The sequence below is a fragment of the Schistocerca gregaria genome, chromosome 4 (assembly GCF_023897955.1).
Source record: "Schistocerca gregaria isolate iqSchGreg1 chromosome 4, iqSchGreg1.2, whole genome shotgun sequence".
Classification (NCBI taxonomy): Eukaryota; Metazoa; Arthropoda; class Insecta; order Orthoptera; family Acrididae; genus Schistocerca; species Schistocerca gregaria.
Genome location: NC_064923.1, coordinates 679,163,879 through 679,191,394, shown reverse-complemented (window position 1 = coordinate 679,191,394; position 27,516 = coordinate 679,163,879). Strand labels below are relative to the sequence as shown.

The 27,516-nt window shown below is 38.0% G+C and overlaps 1 protein-coding gene across 3 annotated transcripts in view; it reads right to left on the bottom strand.

Moving 5' to 3' along the window:
- Positions 1–27,516, bottom strand: part of LOC126365905 (glycerol kinase-like) — a 145,526-nt gene that overhangs the window by 36,087 nt on the left and 81,923 nt on the right. For all 3 annotated transcript variants that reach the window (XM_050008627.1, XM_050008625.1, XM_050008626.1), the window contains 2 exons: positions 22,185–22,322; positions 7,781–7,864 (listed from right to left, as the gene is read on the bottom strand). In XM_050008627.1, coding sequence (XP_049864584.1) covers positions 7,781–7,864; positions 22,185–22,322 — 222 coding nt within the window. The remainder of the gene's footprint in view (positions 1–7,780; positions 7,865–22,184; positions 22,323–27,516) is intronic.

The window sequence follows — 27,516 nt, the reverse complement described above, 5'->3', positions numbered from 1 at the left end:
TTGAATAAAGGCGCCATTTCTTTTTACCTCATTCCATATTTCCTTCAGCTACCTTCTGCACTATGCTGTAGCAGTTCTTTCTGTGTATGCTCCAAGTTTCATTGGGTTATGTTATATGACAATGACATACCATGCTAAAGTTATTTTTGGCCTTTAGTTTTGCACACCAGTGTAGTATGATGTAGGATAGGGTCAAGGTTTTACAACGGGGCAATATATACTCGGACTGTGACCTAAATAAGATGGTGGACATATGGTTACATGACAGGCTTATAAATAAAGGAAGCAGTTTTCAACCAGTGGTTTGGTAAACTGACCACATGCCTTTCCATACCTGCATCCAGAGACACCTGTGTCTGAGGATGACACGGCAGCCGGTCAGTACCGTCAATACTGTTGGGCCTTCATGGCCGGTTTGAGCAGAGTTTTTAGTTTTCAACTAGTCAAGTGTAGGACCCAGCTTTTGGTGTGCTCAGGGCACACAAAGTTCATTTCAAAGATGACGTTTGTGCCACAACAACTAAAAATGTGTGACAGTTTCATGAAAACATGGATCCTCTGCTCCAGAATTGTTCTGTACATATCAGTGGATGTGCAGAGACTGAGGACCATGATTTGTGCCCCGATGGTGCACCTACCCCTCCACCTTGACAACAAAGATATGCACAGCCACCGAGTGCCTACAATCAACAACAGGAGGCCCAATGACAATACATCACCTACAGTATCATTGATTTCATCATGATATAAGATATGGAGGACATTTCTTAGTAGTCTCTCAGTATCAAACATCCACTTCCACATATTGCTCAATACCTAGGTTGTATTTCAATGAATGTCCGCCCCCGGTAGCTGAGTGGTCAGCGCGACAGATTGTCAATCCAAAGGGCCCGGATTCGATTCCCGGCTGGGTCGGAGATTTTCTCCGCTCAGGGACTGGGTGTTGTGTTGTCCTAATCATCATCATTTCATCCTCATCGACGCGCAAGTCGCCAAAGTGGCATCAAATCGAAAGACTTGCACCAGGCGAACGGTCTACCCGACGGGAGGCCCACGTCACACGACATTTTATTTCATTTCAATGAATAATGTTAACGCGTATTCTAATTTCCACGACAACCTTCAAACATTTCTGCTGGTGTTGGGTGCAGTACTGGGATACACACTGAATGGACTGTCCCTGGCGTATGGCCATATATACCCATAAAATTATAAGTACCTGGGACTCTGATACTAAGACTATCCTTCACAGAATAGAACTTCCCTCTAATTTTGTTGTGCAATCAAAAAATGGTCTTCATTCATTGTCTGTTTCTGATATGTCCTCTGGCCCTGGATGCTGCTCCAGAGAACAGTAAAAAAACCTGTGATGATTTTCTTATATTGCTTGAGTATGTTTTAGAAGCATATTTTAGAGAGTGCTTACCCGGAGTCACATCGCCAGTAATCATTCTATCTTTTGCCAGGGTATTGTAAATTGTGCTCGCTGATGAATAGTCTGCATGAAACGGATTTTGATACACTGGGTGAGCAAGTTTGCAGATTTGCTTTCACTGACTTATAACATCTAATAAATCTAACATTCCTTCTTCCTCCATCTAAACTGCCCAATGTTATTTTCCTTTCAATGACACTTCTTTTTTTAACATCAGCTGTGTTTTTTCTTCTTTGTTTCTAACTATACTGTTAGGAAACATCTACTTATTTTATCTATCTTGCCGCAGCTAAGATTGGATATATTCCAGCCATAGTCACTACCTTGCTGTCATATTGCAAACAGATGTCAATTCTGAGTACTAAAGTTAGTGCAAATTTGCATTCAACTTTCAAATTTCTGTAGATGACTGAGACAGAAAGTTGGGAACTTAGATTCATTAAGTAATTAACTCTTCTTAGGAGGCATACAGTACAAAGCAATTAATGTATTAGCTGTTGATCTGCACAGTCAACAGTTGTGGACCACAAAAGAATACTACTGTTTGAAACAGATGTCTGTGCAATTCTAACAACCGTTGGAATTCGATTACTCGATAAATAGTACAATTCTCAAGGCTGTCAATTCAACTAAGTACCTGGGTGTTAAAATTACGAACAACTTCAGTTGGAAGGACCACATAGATAACATTGTCGGGAAGGCGAGCCAAAGGTTGCGTTTCATTGGCAGGACACTTAGCAGATGCAACAAGTCCACTAAAGAGACAGCTTACACTACACTCGTTCGTCCTCTGTTAGAATATTGCTGCGCGGTGTGGGATCCTTACCAGGTGGGATTGACGGAGGACATCGAAAGGGTGCAAAAAAGGGCAGCTCGTTTTGTATTATCGCGTTATAGGGGAGAGAGTGTGGCAGATATGATACACGAGTTGGGATGGAAGTCATTACAGCATAGACGTTTTTCGTCGCGGCGAGACCTTTTTACGAAATTTCAGTCACCAACTTTCTCTTCCGAATGCGAAAATATTTTGTTGAGCCCAACCTACATAGGTAGGAATGATCATCAAAATAAAATAAGAGAAATCAGAGCTCGAACAGAAAGGTTTAGGTGTTCGTTTTTCCCGCTCGCTGTTCGGGAGTGGAATAGTAGAGAGATAGTATGATTGTGGTTCGATGAACCCTCTGCCAAGCACTTAAATGTGAATTGCAGAGTAGTCATGTAGACGTAGATGTAGATGTAGATGTAATAAAACAAAGCCTAGAGCATATGTGCTTTGGAAAGAAGATTTTTGCAGTAGCAGCTTATTCAACAGAGATTGTCAAGTGGGCAACATCACATTTTCTGTAAGTTGCTCTGTTAGTCAACAAGCATATTTGTCACTGTACCTGTTTTGCTGACTGGGCACATTGACAACAAACTCATAAAATTTTTGACTCCAGCTTATCTTCCACAATAAATCATATTTTCAAAAATACACCAGCAATCACAAATAGGAGGACAAGGGATATCTCTAATCATTTTCTCACAAAATTTTAGTCAAACTGATACAGCCATAACAGTATTTGTCTGGTTAGCTACAACAATGGGAATTCCAGGATGGAAAAAAAATTTTCTGCCATTCACAGATGGGCACCTTTGGGTGAGTTCTGGGTCATGGGTATGAGAGAATAGTATCTCAAAAGATAGATAACTTTCTGTGCTGTGATTTTTCATCTGTTTAATGGTGTTTTTAAGGGTCAGTTTGGCATTGTAAATAATTTAAAGCAAATTTTTTTATTTTAGCATGTGTCTTTCTCTTTCATAAAGGAATCATCTAATGACAAACACTATCAAATCTGCCTCCAAATTTATATTTATGAACATTATTATTATTATTATTATTATTATTATTATTATTATTTCTTTCCTTTCTCAGACGTTATGTCTGGTTAAAAACAGAAAGTGACACGGACCTTGATCAAGTGTGATTTCCTTTTAACTGTACGGTATATGTTACACTGAACTTTCGGGTAATTGAACATGTATCAATAATTACAGATTTCTATAGTGTATATATACGTTTGGATGTAGCTGTATTGTGTTGATGTATAGGTGGATATTGTGTGGTATGACTCCTGTAGTTGATAGTGTAATTGGAATGTCAACTTTATCCTGATGTCACATGTCCTTGACTTCCTCAGCCAGTTGGATGTATTTTTCAATTTTTTCTCCTGTTTTCTTCTGTATATTTGTTGTATTGGGTATGGATATTTCGATTAGTTGTGTTAATTTCTTCTTTGTATTGGTGAGTATGATGTCAGGTTTGTTATGTGGTGTTGTTTTATCTGTTATAATGGTTCTGTTCCAGTATAATATGTATTCATCATTCTCCAATACATTTTGTGGTGCATACTTGTATATGGGAACGTGTTGTTTTGTTAGTTTATGTTGTATGGCAAATTGTTGATGTATTATTTTTGCTACATTGTCATGTCTTCTGGTGTATTCTGTATTTGCTAGTATTGTACATCCGCTTGTGATTTGCTCTACTGTTTCTATTTGTTGTTTGCAAAGTCTGTATTTATCTGTTGTGGTATTGGGATCTTTAATAATATGCTTGCTGTAATATCTGGTGTTTATTGTTTGACCCTATATTGCAATCATGAATCCTTCTGTCTCACTGTATATACTGCCTTTTCTTAGCCATGTGTTGGATGCGTCTTGATCGATGTGTGGCTGTGTTAGATGATACGGGTGCTTGCCATGTAGTGTTTTGTTTTTCCAATTTATTTTCTTTGTATCTGTTGATGTTATGTGATCTAAAGGGCTGTAGAAGTAGTTATGAAATTGCAGTGGCGTAGCCGATGTATTTATATGAGTGATTGCTTTGTGTATTTTGCTAGTTTCTGCTCATTTTAGAAAGAATTTTCTTAAATTGTCTACCTGTCCATAATGTAGGTTTTTTATGTCGATAAATCCCCTTCCTCCTTCCTTTCTGCTTAATGTGAATCTTTCTGTTGCTGAATGTATGTGACGTATTCTACTGAATACTTCTGTTATCTTTAGTAATTGGTTGAGTTGTTCATTTGTTGCTGCCAGTAGTTTTAGATCATCCATGTATAGCAAATGTGTGATTTTGTGTGGGTATGTTCCAGTAATATTGTATCCATAATTTGTATTATTTAGCATGTTGGATAGTGGGTTCAGAGCAAGGCAGAACCAGAAAGGACTTAATGAGTCTCCTTGGTATATTCCACACTTAATCTGTATTGGTTGTGATGTGATATTATTTGAATTTGTTTGGATATTAAGTGTGGTTTTCCAATTTTTCATTACTATGTTTAGGAACTGTATCAATTTAGGATCTACTTTGTATATTTCCAATATTTGTAGTAACCATGAGTGGGGTACACTATCAAAAGCTTTTCGGTAATCAATGTATGCGTAGTGTAGCGACCTTTGTTTAGTTTCAGCTTGATATGTTACCTCTGCATCTATTATCAGTTGCTCTTTACATCCTCGTGCTCCTTTGCAACAGCCTTTTTGTTCTTCATTTATAATTTTGTTCTGTGTTGTATGTGTCATTAATTTCTGTGTAATGACTGAAGTTAATATTTTGTATATTGTTGGTAGGCATGTTATGGGGCGGTATTTAGCTGGGTTTGCTGTGTCTGCTTGATCTTTAGGTTTCGTATAAGTTATTCAATGTGTAAGTGTATCAGGGAATGTGTATGGGTCTGCAATGTAACTGTTAAATAATTTATATTAAAATCAAAGATTCCAAGACTTACCAAGCGGGAAAGCGCCGGTAGACAGGCACAATAAAATAACACACAAATACACACACACAAAATTTCGAGCTTTCGCAACCGGCGGCTGCTTCGTCAGGAAAGAGGGAAGGAAAAGGAAAGATGAAAGGATGTGGGTTTTAAGGGAGAGGGTAAGGAGTCATTCCAATCCTGGGAGAGGAAAGACTTACCTTAGGGGGAAAAAAGGGTAGGTATATACTCGCGTGCGCGCCCGCACACACACACACACACACACACACACACACACACACACACACACACACACACACACACATCCATACATACATACATACACAGATACCTGAAAAAGGGAAGATGAATACAAAGTGAAACTACTTGTACAAACAAAAAGAGAAAGTAAGATGATAGAAAAGATTTCGAAATGCAACAGAGACAATAACAAACGTAATTGTTATGATGTAAATAAAATAGTCCTGTCTGTGTATGTATGGATGGATATATATGTGTATGTGTGTGTGTGTGTGTGTGTGTGTGTGTGTGTGTGTGCGTGTGTGTGCGCGCGCGCGAGTATATACCTATCCTTTTTTCCCCCTAAGGTAAGTCTTTCCGCTCCCGGGATTGGAATGACTCCTTACCCTCTCCCTTAAAATCCACAACCTTTCATCTTTCCTTTTCCTTCCCTCTTTCCTGACGAAGCAGCTGCCAGTTGCGAAAGCTCGAAATTTTGTGTGTGTGTGTGTGTTTGTGTGTTATTTTATTGTGCCTGTCTACCGGCGCTTTCCCACTTGGTAAGTCTTGGAATCTTTGTTTTTAATATATTTTTCCCATGTGGAAGTTTCTTTCTATTTTATTTACATCATTATGTTAAATAATTAAGTTAGATGTGAATGTGCTGAGGTGAACTTCTTTAGCCAGAAATTTGCTATTTTATCTTTTCCAGGGGCTTTCCAATTGTGAGTAGAATTGCTTTGGTGACTTCATGTTGCAAAATTATCACTTCAGGCATTTGTGGTATCATCTTGTATGTGTCTGTTTCTGCTTCTATCCACCGTGCATGCCTGTTATGTTGTACCGGGATTGACCATATGTTGCTCCAGAAGTGTTCCATGTCTGTTATGTTTGGTGGATTGTCTGTTTCAATGTGTGTGTTATCTATTGTCTGGTAAAATTTCTTTTGGTTTGTGTTGAATGTTTGGTTTTGTTTCCTTCTATTTTCACTTTTTTTGTATCTTCTAAGTCGTTTGGCCAATGCTTGTAATTTCTGCTTCTTTTCATCTAATTGCTCTATCGCTTCTTGTTGTGAGATTTTACCTAACCTTTTTCGTTTTTTGTCTGATATTTCTTTTCTTATAAGTTGTGTTAGCTGTCCAATGTCTTTTCTCGGTTTTTCTATTCTGATCTGTAGCCTGTGTTGCCATGGTGGTTTTGTGGGTTTCTTCTGTGTGTTGGTTGGTTCTGATCTCTGCCTAGTGTGTATATTTAGTGTAGTGAGTGCTCCTATATAAACCAGTAGTTGTAACTCTTCCATAGTTGTGTTTTCATTTATTTTGTTGTGTATGATTGTGTTGATAGTTTTTATTGTTGTTTCAACTTGTGGGTTATTTGGCGGTCTATGCAAGAATGGTTTTAATGTCTGTATTTGTGTCTTTGTATTCTATATATGTCAGCTGAAATTTTTCTTCTATATTTAACATGTGTGTCACTTCGTGTTCTATTTATACTTGTTCTGGTGGCATTCTTAAGATTTCGTTTTCCTCTGATTGTTTAATTGATGCGTGTTGTTCTTTGTTTGTTTGCTCTGGGATGTGTGAGTCCATTACTGTATTTTCTTTTCTTCTGATTGCACATTATTTTGTTCCAGTATTTGTTGTACTTGCTGTTTGATGTTTTCTAATTCTGACTGGGGTATCCTGTTATTTGTGATTATTACACGGATCTGATCAGCTAGTCGTTATTCTGTTAAAAATTTTAATTCTGGGTATCTGGTAATAAATGTTGTGTATACTTGTGATCTGTATCCAGTTGTGTTGGTTCCTAGGTTTGTTGCTTGGTAATAACAGAACATGAGGTGTCGATTAACTTCATCTGGCCATCTCATCCTCTGTCTTTGTTTTCCTTCTAGGGTGGTTGCAGGAAGCATATCCTGTAAAACACCTCTATTTGGATTTAAATCATTTTCCAGTTGGCTAGCAGTGTCGTTACCATTGTGGGCGGGCATAGGGTTCAAGCGTCGTCCCCGACCATGACGGCGCTTGTCCGAGGCTTCTTTAGTTGTGTCCTGAACCAACTAATCACACTAAAAGGGGGTTAGCCCTATTAGTGGTTTGTTCTTTTCGTCGCCTTTTATGACTGGCAGAACATACCGGAGGCCTATTCTTTTCCCGGGCCTCCACAGGGATATTATTATTATTATTATTATTATTACTATTATTATTTATCCTTAGTTTCCCAATTGTTTAATCAACCACTGTCACACACAACTTTCCCCACTTGCTTTTACATTCCAGAACCTTAGAATACTATTATTTGAAACACCAGTTTGTAAAGGCAAACACTTTTAACATGCGGAATAAATTCTAGGATCAATTATACATACCTATTTCCTTTTCAACAGCCTCTGGTTCCCAGTTTAGACTTCTCTCTATAGCCATCTTCCATCTCGAGTACCTCATATCACGCTCTGTAAGATAAATTGGAAATATTGTTACTTCAGTTACATCTCTAAATTAACTATGCAAATTATTGCACAAAAATAAAACAATGGTTTCATAATAAAATTCAATCTGCAAAAAGCTAACTTCAGAAAGAAATCTAATGAGCCAAACATTATGACCACAACCAACGCCCACCATGAGGTTGAATGCCAGCTGGTGGCAATGGAGGCACTTCATATGTTAAGGAAAGTACATATGCAGAGAATAGGTGAAAGGGAATCATCATAACAATGGTACAGGCCACAAATGGAAAATATACTAACATAAGAAAGTTTATGTTGGTCAAAGGGCAGTTTGTTATGGCCTGACACCTGGGAATAAGCATCTTGCAAATGCCAAATTTGGTAGACTGTTCATGTGCTACTGTTATGTACATTTATGGAAACTAGTTGAAGGGCAGTGAAACCATAAATAGGCAACAAGATGCCTTTTCACATTGGAGGTTTGCCCGCTTTGTAATGCAAGACAGCCAGCGATCTGCAATGCTACCTCATGGCGAGTTGCAGTGTTACAATCCTTCAAGTTTCAAAAACAACTCTGTAGAAACTCAAAGTGCTAAAAGTGCTGCAGCAGGCATGGTCGTGAATGTAACAGTATGTGTGTGATACTCTTTGGAAAATGGCAACATTAAGTTTTCTGATTCCTCCAGCATTTTAGAGAGAGAATTCATTGACTTTGCCCCTAAAGCGAACAGACATGTTCCTTGTTGCTTCTCCATGATGACACCGCAGCTCATAAAGTAAAGACCGTGCATTAATTTTTGGCCAGTATATGGATTAAAGTCCTAGATCACCCATTGTATTTGCCAGATTTGGCCCCAGCCAACTTCTGGTTGCTCCTCAAATTGAAGTTTGCAATGAAAGTACACTGTTAAGGCGCAATTAAGAACATCCATGGAAATAGTACTGCAGTACTAAAGGCAACTCCAAAAAAGGACTACAATGACTGCTTCAAAGCACTTCTAAAACAGTTTCAGCTGTGTTTTGATCCTGGGGGAGACTATTTTGAATAAATACAGTGATTTTGTGAACAGAATCCATGGCTTTTATATTTCATAGTCTCAGTTCTAACAGAACTGCAGCAGGCATGGTATCACTGAGATTGGACTGTGGACCAATGGAAACATGTTATAGAAATAATTAAAAAGCCAAGATCTCATAAATACTGTTTACTGGATAACCGATTTCAACACACTAAAGGTGTCATCATTGGATCTGAATGTAGCTCAACATTTACAAACCATTTAGATATAACGATACATGAGGTAGACCAACTGATTTAAAATCATTGTCACAAAAAATAAAAAACAACTGCTCTCATGGTCATTCTTTTCCATCAGATATGTGAAACCGAAGTCACAAGATAATACTATTTGGTACATGACTGCTGCTCAACTAACAAGAGTCAGCCGTTAGTCGAGCAGCAGTCATGTACCAAATAGTTTTATTGCATCACATGTATGTTTGAGATGATTTTTAAACTTTATAAAGAGAAAAAAACTTGGAATAATTTTAATCTTTTATTGTCCTCCACACAGACAACAACAGATACATGCATTGAACAACTGACATTTCTTGCTGCTTCAGTGAGACAGTGTTGCCCTCTTCACTCTAAGCAAAAAACAATTTGGCATCATATTGTAAACATATACTCTTGGACTTTCATCACAACAATCACCTACACAAGTGCTATTGCCGGAAGAGACTCCACTTCAGTTGAGGCTGCTACTTTTGTTCTAAAGGCTACTGTTATACTTCCCACTACATTACACAAGCTCTATGTCACAGTTACATGTCTTATGACTCAAATTAAACATTGTGTAAATTTCCAATATGTTAATGACTAATAATAATAATAGATAGTTCAGTGCATCCAAATGACATTGGGAATCCCTCGCAAATTATCAGTTCTGGCTGCATGCAAATTGTATTTACAGTGTTTCAACTGAGTTGGGTTGAAAAGCTTAAACACATACAAAAATAAAATTGTAACAACATTATCACGATGCACATCAAACAATTCTATTTGATAAGAAGATTGCATAACAGTAATAGGACTTTTTCTAGGCAAAGTATTACGAAAAACAATAACAAAAATTCCTGGATGGAATAATATGTAAAGTAAAGGAAAGGCACCTATAGCTGAGTGGTGCGTCAATATTATGAAAAGGAAAGTTGCTACTTACCATATGCCGGAGATGCTAAGTCACAGATGAGCACAACAACAAGACTGTCACAAATGAGCTTTCAGTCAGTATGGCAGTCGTCAAAAATACATGACTGACTGACTGACTGACTGACAGACAGACAGACGCGCGCGCGCCCATAAAAACACACACACACACACACACACACACACACACACACACACACACACTAAACTGCAGTCTCTGGCAACTGAAGCCACAATTTGAGCAGCAGCAACAGTGCATGATGGGAGTAGTGACTGGGTGGGGGTAAGGAGGAGGGTGGAGTGGCGAGGGGGATGGGGTGGTGGTAGGGGACAGTAAAGTGCTGATGGGGAGCATGCAGGGATGAGGTGGAGAGAGTGTAGGGCAGCTATGTGCAGTCGGGAGGTTACACAGAGGACAGCGGAGAGGGTGAGGGTGGGGGTGGGGGTGGGGGTGGGGGTGGGGGTGGGGGTGGGAGGGGGGAGGGTAGTGGAAAAGGAGGGAATAAAAACACTGGGTGTGATGGTGAAATGATGGCTGTGTAGTGCTGGAATGGCAACAGGGAAGGGGCTGGATAGGCAAGGACAATAACTAATGAAGGTTGAGGTCAGGAGGGTTACAGGAACATAGGATATATTGCAGGGAAAGTTCCCACGTGCACAATTCAGAAAAGCTGGAGTTGGTGGGAAGGATCCATATAGCACAGGCTGTGAAGCAGTCATTGAAACAAAGAATGTGTGTTGGGCAGCATGCTCAGCAACAGGCTGGTCCATTTGTTTCTTGGTTGCAGTTTGTCGGTGGCCATTCATGTGGACAGACAGCTTGTTGGTTGTCATCCCTACACAGAATGCATCACAGTGGTTGTAGCTGAGCTTGTAGATCACATAACTGGTTTCACAGGTAGATGGGATAGGTGATGTTTTTGACTAGACTGGAGTAGGTGGTGGTGGGAGGATGTACAGGACAGGTCTTGCTTCTAGGTCTGTTACAGGGCTATGAGGTAAGGGGTTGGGAGCAGGGGTTGTTTAGGAATGAACGATTATATTGTGAAGGTTTGGTGGATGGCAGAATACCACTGCGGGAGAGGTGGGAAAGATAGTGGGCAGGACATTTCTCATTTCAGGGCACGGGTGTGGCGCATAGAAACACTCAACAGAAAACTATTCATATAAGATTTTGAGCTTTTGCTCTCTCTCTAGTGGAAGTACACACATTCATACACACAACCACACAGACACCCAACACACATGCCCTTCAGTGGATAGAGCATATAAGAGGTACGGAGAGGGAGAGGGGCAAATGGATGGGAGGAAAGGAGAGGAAGATGGAGATGAGGAAGATGGCAGGGAGTCGAGGGAGAGGGATGGTAGAGATGGGAAAGAAGGAGACAGGGAGGGGGACAAAGGTGTAAGGAAGAGTGGTAATAGAAGGCACTACATGATCTAGATGGGCAAGGAGTGATGTGGACAGTAGAGAGAAGGGAAACAATAAGGTTAGGCAGTGGGAACAGGTCAGCAGAGGTTTAGGCCAGGGGATTGTTTGAGTACAGAATGTGCTGGAAAGACCTGCCTCACACTGTCCCAGTATCCCCTCCTCATCTCGTGCGTTCTTACCCACCTCCATCTGCCAGGCAGCTGCTATCGATAGTCAACAGTCAATCTTGCCGTAGCCACAGGCATGTGTGTTTGGGTGTCCGTATGATTGTGTCTGTGAATGTGTGTACTTCCACTAGAGAATGACCAAAAGTGAGTATAAATAGTTTTCTATTCCATGTTTCACTGCACCAGACATCAGTCAGCCATATGTGAATGGTTATCTTTCCTTATTCAGAGTATTATGAAAGTTGGTGAAATGTTTTAGCAGATTTTCAATCAGTTAATACTAATTAGAACATCATCTTTTAATTGAAACTAGTTATCAGAAGCAAGGTATTATGACCTCCTGCTTCAATTTTAACAAATGTATTGCTTCAAGAAGCTTTTCAAAAAAGTGTTGAAATGAAGATGAGCACCATTCTCAAATCACACTTAGCAGGATTAGTTGATGGAAGTCGTTACCGATGAAACCTACTATGCCACAGTAAAACAGAGGTTCTTCTGATTTCCAAAATGTGTTAATAAAGCAAGGAATAATTTCTGAAAGAGAAACCAAATACAAAATACTTTAATCACTTGAAGAAAGCTGATTACATAAATGTAAGTAAAGAAAGCACTGTAAAAAGGGACGGATCATTTCAAGCAATTTTGTGCAGTGGCTGAAAGTATCTGTTATGTTGAAAGTATCTGTTATGTTATATCAGAAATGATTTTTATTACATAGCATTTAGGTTATACAGAGCAGTTTTCATTTGAAGCATTTGATTTGGAATTCAGTAATTGGTGGCAGCTGATTTCAGATTCTAGAAAAGCATGAGGAGTTGAATAGAATTATATCACAAATTATCCATGTCACAAGGCCAGAATCAATGGTTTGGGGAGCATAATAGTGAACTTGAAACACACAGCCTGGAATCAAGGACTATGTCAAGACAACTATTTATTTCTCTTTTCCTTTCTTTTCCACCAAACCTCTTTCATTTTCTCATAATGATGTCCTTCATCTCAACACTTGACATCAGTTGTTTTTCTGTTTGTTTTAGTTTCCTGGGGATCTCTGAATTTCTTGACTTCTGGTCTGAATTTGTCTCTGATGAGTAAGGTCTCCTGTTCAATCTTAATTTCTTCAAAGTTTTCTTTTGTTCTGCCTCCCTACCCATTTTCTTTGCCTGTTTTCCTGTTTAGGAAGTCTTTGTTCAGTCTCATAAGATGTCCACAGAGTGTAACATGTCTTTCCCTGATCTCATCTGTCTTATTAAGACAGAATGAATATTTCCTTATTTGGTTTTCTAAACACCATTGCCGTCTTTGTTCTTGATTGGACCTAATATTTTTTGCAGGATTCTTCACAATCTTCTAGTGTCTTTTGCGTCTGGATTACAGTAGTGTTTTTGACCTGCACAGGACTTCTGGTTTTACAACTGTACTGTAAAGTCTTTATTTAATATCCTTAGAAAAACATTCTTGTTGTACAGATTTCTCACTTTCACATATCTTCATTTCATTTTTTCAGTCCTGATTTTAATTGCTTCTTTTTCACTTCTTATGTTTATATTTTCACCATATATTTAAAGTTGTTTATTATATAGATGACACCATAATTGGTTCTTGAGTTTCTTGGTGATTTATTTTCATTGGTCATATATTCTGTCTTTCCAAACTATATTTGTAGACCTGCCTTCTCAGCTATTTTCTTCAGAAGTTCTAGTCTTTTCTTTGCATTCTCTCAGGCTCTATCTCCTTATAACAAGACTGTCTGCGAAGGCAAAACAATTGCAAAACAATTTATTGCTTTTTTTCAACTTACCCAACTTTAGGTAATTTTCAGCTTTTTGGTGGTCTTCCTCTTTTTCCATTCTCTTATAACTTTTTTCCAGCACACAGTTGAATAATAACAGTGACATGCAGTCTCCTTGTTTTACTCCTGATAGAAGTTGAAAGGGACAAGTTGTTGTTCCAAGAAAGCTAACTTTAGATATCGTGTTTGTAAGAGTTTGCTCACTTATTTCCAAAGTTTTCCTATCCAGCACAAATTCCTTTGGAGCCTCTGTCTACTGAATCATAGGCCATTTTACAATTGACAAATTAACACTATCATTTTATTTGATATTTTCATATTTGTAATTATTTATTGAAGGTTTAGAATTAGCTTTGGACAGGATCTGTTACTTCTAAACTCCACTTAATACTCTCCAATCTGTTTATCTAACTGAGGGTTTAACGTATCGAGAAGAGCTTTCAGTAAGAGTTTGTATCATTAACACAATCTTCCAATTTTTTGGAATGTTTTCAGTGACCCCTACATTATCTTTTTTTTTTCTATAATTGTGACACCCAGATTTTCACTATCTTTTCGGATTTCTGTTGTGAGGCCACTTTCATCTGTGGCTTTGTTGAATTTTAATTGTTTGAAGTAAATTTAATTATACTATGAATTTTCAATAACAGCTGTTTGGTCGATTTTTCACAGTTCAATAGCTTTTTGAAATAAGCTGCCATTACTTACAGTTTTCTTCACTGTTAAGCGCAGATTTTCCATTCACTTGGCTGAAGCATAGCATTTGGAGAATGTGCCCTGACATATAGTTCTTGAATGTTATGTAATAGTCTTTGTATTACTTTTTTTGAAGTATGCCTCTACACTTGTAAGTTATTCATTTTCAAAGTACATCTTTTGTGTCCTAATACTTTTATCTGTTCTCTTCTTCTCAAACAGACAATTTTCCAATTACTGCTTGTTTGACTGCTATACTATCTGTTCGAAGCCCTCTTTTTTTCTAAGTGCTTCATTACATTTATTATTCCACCATCCCACACAACCGCTACGGTCGCAGGTTCAAATCCTGCCTTGGGCATGGATGTGTGTGATGTCCTTAGGTTAGTTAGGTTTAAGTAGTTCTAAGTTCTAGGGGACTGACGACCTCAGATGCTAAGTCCCATAATGCTCAGAGCCATTTGAACCATTCCACCATCTGTGTTTTCTTTGCTTGTTCTCTGGAGCTGTTTCAAATGCAATATATTTGTTTCTGTAAAGTTGTTGGAACAGTATTCACTTCCTTCTGCATCTTTTGAAAATTGCATTCCTTTTGTTTCACAGTTTCATTATTGATTCCTTTTATCTTATTGGTTTGTTTCACGATTTTGTGGATCTCAGTTGGGTAGTGATTGAATTAACTCCCATTTCTCTCTTGACTCTAATGTTACTGATTTCTTGAAAATTATATCTGTAACTGGTGATACGATCAATCTGAAACTCTTCCAAGTTGAGGTTTGGTGATATCCATGTTTTTTACTTTCTATGTATTTTTCTAAAGTGTGTTGTCAAGATCTTAGGATAAAATGACTTGTAAATATCTACTAATCTAGAACCATTTGTTGTAGTTCCTTTATGAGGTGTATAGTTTCCATTAACTTTTCGGAATGATTTCAGGTTACCCAGTTGCACACTGAAGTCCCCCATCAAGATCATTACATTCTTTTGTGAATTTTCAACAGGTTGTTTTCCAGATCTTCCCAAAAGTTTTCTACTTTGCCTCAGTTTCTCTTGTTGTCTTCATTTGTTGATGCAGGGCAACAAAATATTGAGCAATATTTATTCTTGAATTTTATTGTTATTTATGTGTCTTTCACTGAAGGATTAAAAATCAACATTTTGGATTATACTTTATGGAATTAAGAAGGCAGTTATTAAAATTCAGAGACTTGAGTTGAAAACTCTAACTGCCGGTTTACCTTTAAAAAATCGATAGTTCTCACAATCTACTGTTAGGTCACTAGCACACCTTGTTTCTTGGATGGCTGGCAGCAGCATGTTGTTGCTGTTCAAAAAGTATTTCATTGTTTCAGTTTCCCAACTTTGTGGAGAGAGTTAATATTTATGATTGCATGGCTCCAAAAGAGTGATGTGCACTTGTTCAGTAAAATAGAATCGTTTCACAGTAGCGAAGGTGCATAATATGGTACCATTACCTTTTGTATTTTCTTAAAAACACATATTTTGTAAACAAGACAACTATCATAACAATTAGTGAATTAGCAAAATCTAACCTAGGCATTTTTCAAACCAAAATGTAGTTTACAAAATCATAGTATGCTAGTATTCCAATATTTACATACAGTAGCTCACTCCAACCCAAAATAGTCATTCTGTGGGAGTCACTTACTATGCTGACATCTCCGTGTTACTCTTGTGAGCAAAATGTCTGCAGTTAGCTATCAAACACGCAGCAATTGCCATATTTACTCGAATCTAAGCCACACTCGAATCTAAGCCGCGCCTGAAAAATGAGACTCGAAATGAAGGAAAAAAAAATTTTCACAAATCTAAGCCGCACCTGAAATTTGAGACTCGAATTTCAAGGGGAGAGAAAAGTTTTAGGCCGCACCTCCAAATCGAAACAAAGTTGGTTCATTGTAATATGAGACACAATTTAAGTCGAATTAATGATGATACAGGTACAGTAGGTTGGTTTGAGTCGTAACCTTAGCAGTTAAGCTTTACCAGGTAGCCATTGCTATGTGCCAGGTGCTCCATCCATATTTATACGGGTACCCTTCCTTTTTTGCGTACTTTGTCTGGTTTGAATTGATTGCTTATTTATCCTTGATCTGATAAGTGCCGTTCTCTTTGTTATAGGTGTTTACGTCACTCTAAGTTGAAGTGTCATGCATTGTTTGTCTCATTCTGATAATGAGTGTTTACGACCTGTCGCTGCTCGCGGCATGGCTTGCTTTTGTGCACGCTACCACTGCTTACAATTAAAAAGAGAGAGGAGAGAGAGAGAGAGAGAGAGAGAGAGAGAGAGAGAGAGAGAGAGAGAGAGAGAGAGAGAGAGAGAGAGAGAGAGGAATCGTCTCATTAGTGAAACAATGGCAAGAGACTGCTATTTGTTGTTACTTAGACTGCTGTTTTCTTTGATAATGATCAACAAGAACCAAATAATAGACAGTGTATGATAGAAGATGTTCTGAACGAGAGTTTAGCGAAAATTTTGTCATCTTAGATTTAAAAATCTAGTCAATTGTCGTGCTTCAGTTCTGACTGTATCACTATTAGGCATAAGAATAATACAAATATAAACATGATATGATATGTATATTCTTCCGTGTTTGCTGTTGTCTCACTATAGTTTTGTAGTTTATTAGGCAGACAGGATTTAAATGAGTTAGCAGCAAACACGAAAGAATACATGGCAAAATGTTTATATTCGTGTTCAAGCAATGTTTATATTCGTATTATTCTTATGGTGAAGAGAATACTGCATGCGATTCACAATTTTGTAAAAGTTCCTGTAAGGAACCATCTCTTCCCACAGGTAGGAAAAAATTCAGAACGTAGAGTTGGCCATACTGACAAACATCCCAAACAGTCTTGCCAGTCGGATTTTCGTAGTACGTTGAAATGCTGCTACATTTGAAGATGGACAATACGGAATTTGTATTTACTTCGTTGCATAATGTACGAAAATGCAGTGGTCGAAACTAGACGGAGAAAAAAGCTCGTCTTCCACCTTTCTTTTAAAAATTTATATACTGAAGCAGAGGGTTTGACGCAATATTTATCTTTGTGCCTGCAAAGCATGCCTGCGTAGCGAGCGCTACATATATATGACGGCAGAAGTTTGTTGTGGCGACACCTACCAACATTTTTCAGAACTTCCGCTTACTTTGCACTCGATTCTAAGCCGCAGGTGGTTTTTTGAATTACAAAAACCGGGAAAAAAGTGCAGCTTAGATTCGGGTAAATGCGTTATTAATATAGTCATGAGAGTTTGTCTCGTAAACTGTACAGAAGTATGTTACCAATGATGTTCACTTAATATATCTGTGTGAGTCAATATGTGAACTTCAATGAGATGCATGATTTTGTATGAATAATTTTTGATGAATATATTTGTGGATCAATGATATTTTGAACCAGCACCATAATTTTTACTACTTGGATATTTACTCATTTCTGTGACTTTATCAAAAAGTAGTGTGTGCACTATTTCAATACCATGCAGTCATTTGTTCTGTTAATACTGTGTTCAAAAAGGACTATGACTCCATAGTGTGATTATGTTGTTAATGCACTTTCATGTATAGACAGTGATGGTTATCTACTTGCATATGATGTCTGACGTTAAATTGGATCTGGAAACTGTAATGTTCGTGGTGACAATAAACAAGGAAAAAAGCTACCTCACATGAAAATTTGCGTCTGTACATCATTAGTACAAATCCTGGAAATCAATTTAGAGCCGTTCTACAACACTTTGATCATCAAGACTCTGAGGGCATAATGGACAATGCAGGAAAGCACCGTCACAAGCTCACGTCGACGTTATGGCCACCAAATTTGCCTGATCTGAACCAAATGGAACACATCTGGATCACTACTGGGAACTGTGCACCCACTAAACACAGAACTGTAATTTATGGTAACTATGTGACCTGTGCATAAACATCTGGTGCCACATACGTCCGGAAAGGGTGTTAAAAGTTAAGTAGAGAGAAAGTAAAAAATGGAGAGGTAGAACACAGAAGAAATTGTAAAATTCTTACCAACAGAAGGGGAAATTGACATTGAAACTAAAAGCAGCAGCAAAAGGAAATATACCATGGATCCCTACTTGTCATTGGTGATGCCACCTCCTACAAACCAACATTCCTCATGCCCACAGCCTAGGTGCTATTCAGCCCCACCTCTGTTACTTGCCACCCATCCTCATGTGGTATTCTGTCACCCACCTGTACTACACAACAATCCTGGTCCATCCTTATGCCACTCCCACTTCCACTCCCTTGTAACAAGGGTCATATCCCTATGCAAGACCTTGGTGCAAGGACTGCTCAATTCACTTTCCCAGCACATTCTACTCTACTCTTGTCACAGGCTTACCCTATCACATCAGAAGCAGAGCCACCTGTGAAACCAACCCTGTCACATATCAACTCGCTGGAATTTCTGCACAACATTTTATGTGGGCATGACAAGTCCTACAAGAGAGTTCAGGAATTTAAATACCTGGGAGCACTTTTCACAGAAAACTTGTTATATAAATCAGGGATGAATGCCAGGGATGATCCTCCTACATCCTAACACATTTGGTTCGGTCCAGATATCTCTTGAGAAAGTTCAAGATTTGGTCATATAAACCACTGACTCAACCCACTGTATTACATGGATGTGAGATTACATTTGAGACAAAAGTATTGTGGAAGATGTTCTAGCCAGCCAAAGGTGAATTGAGGATCAGCCACAACCATGACCTAGATAAACAGTACCAAGATAAATATATAGCAGGAATCGTCAGAAGCAAGAGCAGTTAAAGTGAGCTGGACTTGTGGCTCGGATGACTTTAAGACCTCAAGATGACAGCAGAGTATGTCGAAAGTGGCTGTTTTAAATAAAAAAATATTTATGCAATCTTGACTTAATCTTTTATTTATATTTTTTTGCAATGCAGGGGATTCTTCTTACTCATTTTGGAGGGACCTAACCTTCACACCAGACTTCTCCTGTGAAATGACTACTGAAACATAGTAACAGGTGCTAGTAGGTTCACAAACAAGGGTTTATTTATCCAATTACAAATTGGTTTAACTTCTGATTGACAATAAATTCTTACAGCCAATAACAAGTACAGACTTTCATCATGCTTCTGAGTCAAATTCAGTTCTATGTTATGTCTCCCTGGTTACCAAATCCCATGACTGCAGAACTTTGTCGTGGATGGAGCTCCGTGGCACACTGCACTGCTTTGCAGACTCTGAGCCCCAACTGCTCTGACATCACAAGCAGCCATTTGGCGCCCCCACAAAATCTCCAAAATAAATTCTCACATCAATCCAAACAGAACCTAATTTCCTTTCACCTATATCTAATATTACTTAAACCTGGTCTTTCGGAACTCAGTTCCCAGCATTATAAATATTTCTATAAACGCAAATACACATGTTCTCACAATCTCAATTCAGCAGTAAGGGTGCACATTACCAACTGTCAATGACCACCGTGCATATTTGCACCCCTACAGCAAGTAAAACAGATTGTTCCAACTGTTTTCTCAAAATGAGAAAATTCAATCAGATGGAAGACTACAGGTGGCCTTTGCACAGGAGGAGACACTGGGAAGGCCAAGTTGGAGGTAGAGGAATGGCCTCTATGAAAACCTGCAACAGTCAGCAGTAGATGTGGACAGATGCCAGATGGATGTAATTATTTATATTCAGCCACAACTTTCCCTATGATGTGTAAAAAAACAAGAAGAGATAGAGAAAGATTAGGATATTAGTTTGTCAGCTGCATGTTCCATGGGTCATAATTGTGATCTGTCACTTTGATGGCAAACAAATCAATTTTACAATACACTTCTATGAAATAGAAAGAGTTATCGGAGGATATGATTTCAGTTTGTGTTTGAAGGTAATTCTATCTATTGACTTCCTTGAGTATTACAGGATTTAGAATAGCACCTCAGTTCATCAGAAATTGTCATAATTCACATAAATTTTGTCAAGAGAAGCATATGGAAGTATGCCCGGCAGAAACACAATTTCATAATAAATCTTTCATAATAGTAAGCATATACTCAGCACCTGCAAGTAATTTTAATCTGCTCATAAACCATATTGAAGCTCTGTTGACCTATTTTAAAGTAAAAATAACAAAGGAATAGAGGTTGCTAGTGATTTTGATGTAAATTTTCTTAAAAACTCTTCCAGCAAGAATTAATCCCAGTTTGGTAACATTATCATTCAACTTAATTCCTGCCATAAACTTGCAAGTAGGGCAGCTAATTTTTCACTAACAGCCATTGATACCTTTGTAGAAACATGTAATGGACAATGTTATATTACAAAACCAATGATCAATCATCTCTCAGATCATGATGTGCAGTTCCTTTTGTTAATTTGAATACTGAACAGGATATAAAATCTACTAGATCTGAGTTCAAGATGGTAGTCAGTACACCAAAAACTGATTTTCAGGACACTCCCCAAGAGGTGAACTGGACTGTTGGATACAGTGCCCATGGCACAAATGAATAATACAACACTTTTATTAATTAAGCTCTTACTTCATTTGAGTACTACTCCCCCCCCCCCCCCCCAAAAAAAAAAAAACAGATTAGACTAAAGTCTACAAAGAAACCATGGGCAAATCAAAGAATAAAGACATCTGCAAACCAAAAAGGAAATTGTATCTGTCAGTCACAAACAGGTTTGATGTTGATGCTACAACTCATTGCAAGGCATACTGAAAAATATTAAATACAGTAATATGAACATCAAGCAAATGCAATAAGAAAAAGATAATCACATGAGATAACAAAATATATGCAATATGGAATACAGTGAAGGAGGATACTGCTAGAACCAGACTTGAAGAGGGAGCAGGTAGCATTAAAAAATGAGTCATTGGTAACAGATGTGTAAGGTGTTGCAAAACTTTTTGACAAGCATTTCGAATGTAGTGCACCTGCTGTTGTTCAGTGATTGTCTGGATGTGGACATTGTAGCCTAGAAATTTTTCAGGCCATTGTTACTTGTTTATATTAACCATCTGACTTGACGACATTACTATATCTTGAGGCCATAGGCTTTTTTCTCGATGATGCCACGTCTGCACCAGCTGGAAATCTCCAACACAATCACGACAAAATAAATTCACATGAAGCTTCATTATTGTGTCTGTATTTCACCTCCATTACATGCATTCCATATGATGTTGTATTACACCATAATAAGTTCACAATGCAGACTGACTGTCTCCCTCCTCTCTGGTCTTCCACTCACAAGTAATGTCACGGCCACTGTCATGCCAGGCAATGTTACTACCATTACTGTATTATTTAACTGATACTCTCCACTATAGTATGACTGCAACTTCCTGTCATTCTACTAACTGACCGGAATTCTATATTTAAACTTGATACACACTATCTCTTACAGAATAATAAACTGAAAATTTATGCGATATTTGTGGTTTGTAACTACTAGCTGGGTGGCCTTTTTTTATGTAAAACTGAACTAAAACCAAATTTGTTCCATCTGATGTATGGAATTAATGTATTACAACCTCATTAAAAGTGTAATATTTCTTGTTTGGGAAAAATTGTTGATAATACACTTTTTACAACAGTAAGATAAAGTTATGTAAACACATAGGTGAAATGCAATATAAATTATTCATGCTTTCAAACTAGGAAATATAATCTAATTCAATAAAGAAGATATGAAAATACATTCACTGGCTACAAAACTATACATCTGTTTTCTAAATAATATGCCTTTTAGAGAACCTAGTTAGCCCAAAATCTTATTATGATCACTGAGTACTGTATTGTATCATTCAATGAGTTCTACACTAATCGAGTTAAAGAATGGAAACAACAAACAAAAACTGAGGAAAGACACACATACAGTAAATTCAAGGTGTTTATTAGCTTTTGAGAGAGAGAGAGAGAGAGAGAGAGAGAGAGAGAGAGAGAGAGTGAGTTTGTTTGATTGTTTGAAATTTATAGGTATACTTACCGTCCTCTGATATTGATGGCTTGAACACATCACTGGGAACAGACTGAACCTCATGCAAATCCCACACTTCTATCCCTTCTGCACTTCCAGCAGCTATAGCAGCTCCTAAAGCAGTTGCCTCAGTCATCAGTGGTCTGACTGCAACACATATTTCACGAAGATTTATATTTCCTGTCAAACTTTTATAGCAAGCCATAGACAGAGAACATAAAAATTATCTGTGGTAGTATACCAATTGTGGCGTAGCCACTTACACCACCCATACGGAACAAGACAGCAACTACCTTCATAGTTGCAATGAGTCATATCTCCATTGTTACATCTTTTCTCACGTGAGCCAGCTAACAGTTTCAGCCATGAGATGTCACTACCATCCATGCAATGGAACGTTACATACATTATACTAAATTAAATTCCACGTTTGCCATATGACAAATGGAATAGAACCTGGTGTGACATTTCATTATACCAGTAGATAACAATAGTGTTAATTTCAGCCAACGACAGTGTTAATTTCAGCATCATATCTGTAGTAAACTTAGAGATATAGAAAACCACACAAAACACATTATTTAGAACTTTCAAAAATCAGCAATGTCCTGTGTTCAAAAGTAGTACTGAACAGCCAATGAAGGAATTTAATGAAATTTCTAGCTTTCCAGAAACAAGGATAAAGTTTTCTGTAAATCATTGTACTATTTCCATAACAATTTTTATTCTTATTGACATCATGTTTTTTCATAATTTAATACCAATTGCAATTGTTTTGTAACTTGGGTGATTGAACGAATATCTGACATGTGAATAATCGCAATTATCGAGAATTAAAAAAGATCACGAAGTATCGTAAAGTATTATATAATAAACTTGGATGACGACTGTGCAAATTCCAAATTTTTTTGTGTGAATTGTAGCTTTATTTAAAGTAACTTAATTTCCACATGGTGTGCTGTGCAGCCAAAACCTAATGAATGTTGTATTTTAAACTGTAACTAGTGTGGACATGGTGGTGCAAAACTGTACATAAAATTGACAATATAACAGAGTATTCATTCTATGTATCTCTCTCACTTGATAATTAGCCAGAGTTGAATCTGAAAATATTTTTCACCCTGTAAATACATTTAGTGCAGCTTGTTTCTATTACCATTTTTCTAGTCGAGAAATATTAGTCATCACTTCAGAGCAGGCGTGTGCTGTAAAACATCACCAAAAGCTGGGTGGAGCATTTATTAGTGTACTCCATATTCTGTCATACCAGTATAAATTTGTAAAATTTTTCTCACTGAGAATTTTCACACGTGAATAAATCCAAACTAAGATAATGTGTATAATGTACATGAAAAATTAAGAATGCAGATATGTACATAGGCTAGGAGTACCTTCTCCTGTATGACTAAGGACGTCAATGTCAGTCCAAGCTCAGGTAAGGAAGAGCTCTCAAATGAAGTAGAAAGGAAAGTAGATTGAGGTCTAACATTACAACAGCAATGAGTTCATCAGAGAGGTGCACAAGTCATCCAAAACTCGACTCATGCTTTTCTCATACAACGTTCTGAAAACCAAGGAACAAACCAGTCAGGTAAAGGCAATATTTCTAGACTTCCAAAAAGTATTTAATTCAGGACTATACCGATACTTATTAATGAACGTATGATCATGTGGAACCATCAACAGATCAAAAACCGAGTTTAGGCATGTCCAAGGGAAGAGTGTTTGGATGCTTGCTGTCCATATTGTGTATTGATGACATGGCAGGCAATAATCATTTCAGACCTTCTGCTGATTAAGTGGATAATATAATGAGGTACTGTCTGAAAAGCCGTACAAATATTCAATCAGATCTTGATAAGGTTTCTAAGTGTAACAAAGATACATAACTTGCCTGAAATGTTCAGAAATGTACAATTGGGCACTTCAGTAGACACAAAAATGTAGTATCCTATGACTACAATATCAATGAGTCACAACTGTAACCAATCAACTAATACAATTGCTTGGATTCAACAATTTGTATGGATATGAAATGGAATAATCACATTGGGCCACTCACAAATAAAACAGATGGATGGCATCAGTTGATTGTCAGGATACTGGGGAAACACAGTCATTCTACAAAAGAGAATGCTTAATAAACATTTGTGTGACCCATTCTAGAATATTACTCAAGTGTGTGAAGCCCATTCCATATATCATTAATGAGGGTTCCTGAACATGTACGAAGAAGTGTGGCACGAATGGTCACAGGCTTATTTAATTAATGGCAACCGTCACAGTGATGCAGAAAAACTTGAACTGACAACAACTATCCTGCACAAGCCTACATACGAAGTTTGAAGAACAAGTATACACTGAAGAATCAAAAAATATACTTTGTTTACTTAAATTTTATTTTCATGGACCCACCAAAATGATGGCTTTTGGAAATGTCACAAATAATAGTATTACAATAACTATACTTACAAAATATGTTAATATGTTCTTTGCATGTCTTATACCTCTTTTGTACATTTGAAACAATGGAAAATTTGGGCTAGAACAACAATATGAATTAGGATAGATCATTGCTCACCTTTTAAAGGAGGTGTTGAGTGGCACACACACACACACACACACACACACACACACACACACTCACTCACTGCTCACTTGCATATGGCCACTGTTGTCTCCAGGCCCTGAGACCTGACTGCTTCATGTCTCAGCACCTGCAGATGACAGTGACCATACACTGACTTCATCAGATAGCTTAAAAATATCCAACAGTCTACCTTGAAATGTGCCTGCTGCTGAATGCCTCCCAATGCTGTTGTTGTTGTGGTCTTCAGTCCTGAGACTGGTTTGATGCAACTCTCCATGCTAATCTATCCTGTGCAAGCTCCTTCATCTCCCAGTACATACTGCAACCTACATCCTTCTGAATCTGCTTAGTGTAGTCATCTCTTGGTCTCCCTCTAGAATGTTTACCCTCCATGTTGCCCTCCAATGCTAAATTGGTGACCCCTTGATGCCTCAGAACATGTCCTACCAACCGATCCCTTCTTCTAGTCAAGTTGTACCACAAATTCCTCTCCTCCCCAATTCTATTCAGCACCTCCTCATTAGTTGCATGATCTACCCATCTAATCTTCAGTATTCTTCTGCAGCACCACATTTTGAAAGCATCTATTCTCTTAACTATTTATCGTCCATGTTTCACAACCATACATAGCTACATTCCACACAAATACTTTTCTCCCTGCCCATCTGCATTAACTTACATTTTTCCACATTTAGAGCTAGCTGCCACTCATCACACCAACTAGAAATTTTGTCTAAGTCTTCTTATATCTTCCTACCATCACTCATCTTTGACAATTTACCATACACCACAGCTTCATCAGCAAACAATCGCAGATTGCCATCCACCCTGTCTGCCAAATAATTTATGTATATAGAGAACAACAGCATTTCTATCACACTTCTCTGGTGCACTGCATAAATACCCTTGTCTCCGATGAACGTTCGCCACTGAGGACAACATACTGGGTTCTATTATGCGAGAATTCTTCAAGGCACTCACTTATCTGTGAACTAATCCCATATGTTTGTAAATTCATTGTTGTTGTTGTGGTCTTCAGTCCAGAGACTGGTTTGATGCACCTCTCCATGCTACTCTATCCTGTGCAAGCTTCTTCATCTCCCAGTACCTACTGCAACCTACATCCTTCTGAATCTGCTTAGTGTATTAATTTCTTGGTCTCCCTCTACGATTTTTACCCTCCACAATGCCCTCCAATACTAAATTGATGATCCCTCGATGTCTCAGAACATGTCCTATCAAGTAATCCCTTCTCCTAGTCAAGTTGTGCCACAAATTTCTCTTCTCCCCAATTCTATTCAATACCTCCTTATTAGTTATGTGATCTACCCATCTAATCGTCATCATTCTTCTGTAGCACCACATTTCGAAAGCTCCTATTTCCTTCTTGTCTAAACTATTTATCATTCACGTTTCACACATTCCATACAAATACTTTCAGAAAAGATCTCCTGACACTTAAATCTATACTCGATGTTAACAAATTTCTCTTCCTCAGAAACGCTTACCTTGCCATTGCCAATCTACATTTTATATCCTCTCTACTTCGACCATCATCAGTTATTTTCCTCCCCAAATAGCAAAACTCATTTACTACTTTAAGCATCTCATTCCCTAAGCATCACCCGATTTAATTCGACTACATGCCATTATCCTTGTATTGCTTTTGTTGATGTTCATCTTATATCCTCCTTTCAAGACACTGTCCATTCCGTTCAACTGCCCTTCCACGTTCTTTGCTGTCTCTGACAGAATTACAATGCCATCAGTGAACCTCAAAGTTTTTATTCCTTCTCCATGGATTTTAATTCCTATTCCAAATTTTTCTTTTGTTTCCTTTACTGCTTGCTCAATATACAGATTGAATAACATCGGGGATAGGCTACAACTCTGTCTCACTCCCTTCCCACCCACTGCTTCCCTTTCATGGCCCTCGACTCTTATAACTGCCATCTGGTTTCTGCACAAATTGTAAATAGCCTTTCGCTCCCTGTATTTTACCCCTGCCACCTTAAACATTTGAAAGAGAGTATTCCAGTCAACATTGTCAAAAGCTTTCTCTACGTCTACAAATGCTAGAAACGTAGGTTTGCCTTTCCTTAATCTTTCTTCCAAGAGAAGTTGTAGGGTCAGTATTGCCTCACATGTTCCAACATTTCTACAGAATCCAAACTGATCTTCCCCGAGGTCGGCTTCTACCAGTTTTTCCATTCGTCTGTAGAGAATTCGAGTAAGTATTTTGCAGCTGTGACTTATTAAACTGATAGTTCGGTAATTTTTGCATCTGTCAACACCTGCTTTCTTTGGGATTGGAATTATTATAATAATCCCAATCTTCTTGAAGTCTGAGGGTATTTTACCTGTCTCTTACATTTTGCTCACCAGATGGTAGAGTTTTGTCAGGTCTAGCTCTTCCAAGGCCGTCAGTAGTTCCAATGGAATGTTGTCTACTCCTGGGGCCTTGTTTCGACTCACGTCTTTCTGTGCTCTGTCAAAATCTTCACGCAATATCATATCTCCCATTTCATCTTCATTTACATCCTCTTCCATTTCCGTAATATTGTCCTCAAGTACATCGCCCTTGTATAGACCCTCTATATACTCCTACCACCTTTCTGCTTTCCCTTCTTTGCTTAGAACTAAGTTTCCATCTGAGCTCTTGATATTCATACAAGTGGCTCTCTTTTCTCCCTGCGTGACCGTTACGGTCGCAGGTTCGAATCCTGCCTTGGGCATGGATGTGTGTCACAT